Source organism: Halichoerus grypus, chromosome 2 (genome assembly GCF_964656455.1).
Source record: "Halichoerus grypus chromosome 2, mHalGry1.hap1.1, whole genome shotgun sequence".
Classification (NCBI taxonomy): Eukaryota; Metazoa; Chordata; class Mammalia; order Carnivora; family Phocidae; genus Halichoerus; species Halichoerus grypus.
Window position 1 is genome coordinate 148,746,618 of NC_135713.1, and position 5,296 is coordinate 148,751,913.

Sequence of the window (5,296 nt, forward strand, 5' to 3'; positions counted from 1 at the left end):
AACGTTGTAACGGTGATGGGGCATAAAGCAGACTTTGACCAAACCAGAAGAAAATTCTTATTTATTTTTGATATGCTTTCACAAACATCAAGCCGCTCTATCATCCCCAGAACTTTGCAAGTATTTTCTCCCCACGTGGCAGATGCAGAAATCAAAGTTCAGAAAGATTAAATGGCATAGTCAAGGTCACAGAGCAGGAGGCAGAGCAAAACACATGGGCAGCTGCTCTGCCTCCTGGTTCTGACTCCCCCATATCTCGGGGTCTCCATGGAGGTAAGACAGGATGCAACTCTCTGGGAAAGCTCAGGCACAGCCATGAGGAAGCCAACTAATTCTTGTTCTCAGGTTTCATTCACTTTGACTCATCACAGGCTCCAGAGAATGCCTCAGCATGAGAGGTGACAACCAGAGCTTCCTGGGGGATCCCCCTAAGGAATTCATCCTTCTAGGTGTTTCTGACAGGCCATGGCTGGAACTCCCCCTCTTTGTGGTCCTCCTGGTGTCCTACATTCTGGCCATGTTGGGGAACATCGCCATCATCCTGGTGTCCCGGCTGGATCCCCAGCTCCACAGCCCCATGTACATCTTTCTCGGCCACCTCTCCTTCCTGGACCTCTGCTACACCACCACCACAGTCCCACAGATGCTGGTCAACATGGGCAGCTCCAGGAAGACCATCAGCTACGGTGGCTGCACAGTGCAGTACGCCGTTTTCCACTGGCTGGGGTGCACTGAGTGCATCGTCTTGGCTGCCATGGCCCTGGACCGCTACGTGGCCATCTGTGAGCCGCTCCGGTATGCCGTGATCATGCCTCGCCCTCTCGGCCAGCAGCTCGTGGCTGTGGCCTGGCTCAGTGGCTTTGGCAACTCCCTAGTTCAGGTGGTGCTGGCAGTGCAGTTGCGTTTCTGCGGGCAGCAGGTGCTGAACAACTTCTTCTGTGAGGTGCCAGCCATGATCAAGCTGTCGTGTGCAGACACCGCCGTGAACGATGCCACGCTGGCTGTGCTGGTGGCCTTCTTTGTGCTGGTGCCCCTAACGCTCATCCTTCTCTCCTACGGCTTCATTGCCCGCGCGGTGCTCAGGATCCAGTCCTCCAGGGGAAGGCACAAAGCCTTTGGGACCTGTTCCTCCCACCTTGTGGTGGTCTCCCTCTTCTACCTGCCTGCCATCTACATGTACCTGCAGCCCCCTTCCAGCTACTCCCAAGAGCAGGGCAAGTTTATCTCCCTCTTCTATTCCATAATCACCCCCACCCTCAACCCCTTCATCTACACCCTGAGGAATAAGGATGTGAAGGGAGCTCTGAGGAGACTCTTGTCAAGGACCTGGAGGTTCTGCAGGAGATGAGGCTCTGAGACGTGTCAGTCTCCATGGGTGACAGAAGCCTGGGCGAGCGTGTTGTGTGCTGAAGGAGTCGATACCCAAACAGCACAGGTGTTTTGAGAGATTCGAGAGCCCCCCAAGTCCCCATCCCAACGTTTCACCTTCTGTGTGGTCATGGTACCTAAAACCCCACCTCTTCCAATAGCTTTTGTTCTCAGGGGCCGTATGTTTTTAGGAGTCGTTTAAACAGAACTGGCGTTCAATAAGTATTTGTCAAATTATGTCATTTCTACTTTCCTAATTCTTGCCCTGTTTCATCTTCCTGTTTTTCCTTATTTTTCTCCCATTTGTCTCTTTCCAATCTTCCCTCTTCCATTTTCATTAGTCCTAAGGATACATAATGTGAAACTGAATCATAATCTGATATTACTTGTAATAAATTTATGTTTGTCTCCGTATATTTATTTTTTTATTTTTTGTTTATATTTTTTATTTAAATTCAATTATTAACATACAGTGTATTATTGGTTTCAGAGGTACTGGCCTGTGATCCATCAGCCTTATATAATATCCAGTGCTCATTACATCACATGCCGTCCTCGACACCCATCACCCAGTTACCCCCTCCCCTCGGGCAGCCCTCAGTTTGTTTCCTATGACTCTTGTCTCTTATGGTTTGTCTCCCTCTCTGATTTCTTCGTTTTATTTTTTCCTCTTTTCCCCTATGATCCTCTGTTTTGATTCTTAAATTCCTCATATCAGTGAGATCATATGATAATTGTCTTTCTCTGATTGACTTATTTCACTTAGCATAATACCTTCTAGTTCCATCCATGTCGTTGCAATGGCAAGACTTCATTTTTTTGATGGTTGCATAATATTCCCTTGTATATATGAACCACATCTTTATCTATTCATCTGTTGAAGTGCATCTCGACTCTTTCCACGGTTTGGCTATTGTGGACATTGCTGCTATAAACATTGGGGTGCATGTGCCCTTCTTTTCACTACATCTGTATCTTTGGGGTAAGTACCCAGCAGTGCAATTGCTGGGTCATAGGGTAGCTTTATTTTTAACATCTTGAGGAACCTCCACACTGTTTTCCAAAGTGGCTGCACCAGCTTGCATTCCCACCAACAGTGTAAGAGGGTTCCCCTTTCTCCACAACCTCTCCTACATCTGTTGTTCCCTGAGTGGTTAATTTTAGCCATTCTGACTGGTGTGAGGTTGTCTACATATATTTAAATTCCATAAATTTTATGTAACTTTTTTTAAAAATTCCAAAAATGAATGGGATTACTTTCTTCTTCCTGTGACTTTAGGTGATGCTTTTTTTTCCCTGAAGTTTGAGTTTCTTCTAGATGAATGGATAAAGAAGATGTGGTATATATATACAATGGAATATTATGCAGCCATCAAAAGGAATAAGATCTTGCCATTTGCAACGACGTGGATGGAACTGGAGGGTATTATGCTGAGCGAAATAAGTCAAACAGAGAAAGACATGTATCATATGACCTCACTGATATGAGGAATTCTTAATCTCAGGAAACAAACTGAGGGTTGCTGGAGTGGGGGGTGGGGTGGGAGGGATGGGGTGACTGGGTGATGGACACTGGGGAGGGTATGTGTTCTGGTAAGCGCTGTGAATTGTGCAAGACTGTTGAATCTCAGATCTGTACCTCTGAAACAAATAATACAATATATGTTAAGAAAGAAAAAAAGAAGAAGAAGAATGTAGCAGGAGGGGAAGAATGAAGGGGGGGAAATCGGAGGGGGAGAAGAACCATGAGAGACAATGGACTCTGGAAAACAAACTGAGGGTTCTAGAGGGGAGGGGGTTGGGAGGATGGGTTAGCCTGGTGATGGGTATTGAGGAGGGCACGTTCTGCATGGAGCACTGGGTGTTATGCACAAACAATGAATCATGGAACACTATATCTAAAACTAATGATGTAATGTATGGGGATTAACATAACAATAAAAATATTTAAAAAAAAAGTTTGAGTTTCTTCTATAAGAAGTTTCCCTTCCATTGTCTAGAAATAAGCATATTTATTATGGATGCATAAGACTCTATATTAGATTTATGGGTACAAACCAAAACAGCATAATATCTAAAAAAAAAAAAAAATGCTCTAGTTGAGAATACAAGATATAAATACAATCAAAGTTAAGGACACTAAAAGTTTAAATAACAAGTTCAAGGTCATCATAACAGCTAACATTTGTAGAAGGCTTCCAAGATGTACCAGATTAAGTGTATTTATGTATGCTATCTTGTTTAAAATAACCCCATGATGTAAACACTTTTATATTTTTCCATTGTCATAGAAGAATTTGATTATTGGAGAAGTAACTTGGCTGTGGTTGCTCTAATAACTGATGGAACTGAGACCACCACTAATGTCCCTACTGACTGTCTCTTTAATAGAGCAGAGTCATGATACTAGCACTCTGTTTTTTTCACTTTTGTCATGTTTTTATTTATTTCTATTTAATTTATTCATTTTTATCCTGCTGCCATACATATCCCAGATACTAACATGACCTAGCAGAGAAAAATCAATATAATAATAATAATAACAATAACAACAAGAAACGTATGACAGTTAGGACAAAAGGAAAATTGAAGAAGTCTTCCTGACAGTAAAGGCAAAAAGAAAATATATATCACAAAGCTATAGCGTTTGATTTAAGAAATGTAGAAGAACCATGACTATTCCCATTTCCACGACCACAAAGACATTTTCCACTGGGCTGCCCTCCCCAGGTAATAGCTGAAAGCCCTTTAGAACTACCTTAGTGACATGCATAATAATGCATAAGAGCTTTTTCTTCTGCCTTTTCCTAATGGCACAGGTCCAAGACATAATTCAATGAGAGCAATGCAGCATGGACACAAAGGAGTCAGTCCATACATACAGCTACATACCGATCCGACCTAATTTTAGGACACATTTGAGACGACTGAGGACTCTATTTCTCGAAACAGGTGTGCTAGATTAAAGATGATCTTAAAGTATCCTATTAGAATGAGGTAAAAGTGATATTTTAGACCTTCCAAGGCAAGATCATAGGAAATCTGTCAGCATGCAGCTAAATACAGTCTGTCTGGGTCTGTGAGTCACCAGGTGAAAGGCTAACTGCCCTATGGTAGCCGTGCTGGGGAGACTGTGGGCGGATTCCATCACCTGCTCTCTTACCAACTTCCAGCCACTCTGCCACACTGAGTGGAGCTCTCCGAGCCCCTCCTGCCCACCAGTTCAATACCACCCAGTGACCTCAGTAAACACAGCACAGAGCTGAAGAACCTCCCAGGGGAGCCCTGGTCATATTCCCAACCCACAAAATGGTGAGGTATAATAAAATGGTTGTTATCCCAAGACACTGAGTTTTGGGGATGGTTTCGCAGGGAGCTAGAACACTGGGGACCCCTAGAATATTCTACATCAGAGTTACATAAAATCACAAGGTAAACACGATGAATTTTCCAGAAGCATCAATATTATTCGACGCTTGAGAAGATATTTAAATAATTGAACTGATAATTAAATGAAAGCATGCTTCTGTTACAATAAACTGACAGAATAGATAGAAAAATGTAGATAAATTTTTATCGTAAAACCCAAGACCTCAAATATTTTGAGTGCTTTAGTGCACTGTTCTATATTATGGTAAGGTTCCTGAAATTCACTTTTCTCTGCTTTTCTGAGTACTTTGTGGAAAACTATGGGAAACACTCATGAAGAAAACAGGATAGGGTGTGTGCTTTTCAGCTACTTTTCCAAAAGTATCACTTTGCCAGGAAAGCTTTGGAAATCTATGGGTCTGTACTGTGAATGTAGTGAGATTCTTTTTTTTTTTTTTTTTGAGGGGGTGGGTCAAATTAATTTTATTATGCTCCAAGATGAATTGCTACCAGTGCAACATCCTATTGCTATACATTCAAAAAAAATTTCACACACTAA

The 5,296-nt window shown here is 42.7% G+C and overlaps 1 protein-coding gene across 1 annotated transcript; it reads left to right on the forward strand.

Moving 5' to 3' along the window:
- The first annotated feature begins 391 nt into the window (after positions 1 to 391).
- On the forward strand, positions 392 to 1,348 carry LOC118542104 (olfactory receptor 2B11). Its single transcript, XM_036102006.2, has one exon. It carries the CDS (start codon positions 392 to 394, stop codon positions 1,346 to 1,348), a length of 957 nt encoding a protein of 318 aa, XP_035957899.2.
- The last annotated feature ends 3,948 nt before the right edge of the window (positions 1,349 to 5,296 follow it).

Coding starts and splice junctions, on each gene's coding strand:
- LOC118542104 (XM_036102006.2), top strand. CDS start 392: ATGAGAGGTGACAACCAGAGCTTCCTGGGGGATCCCCCTAAGGAATTC.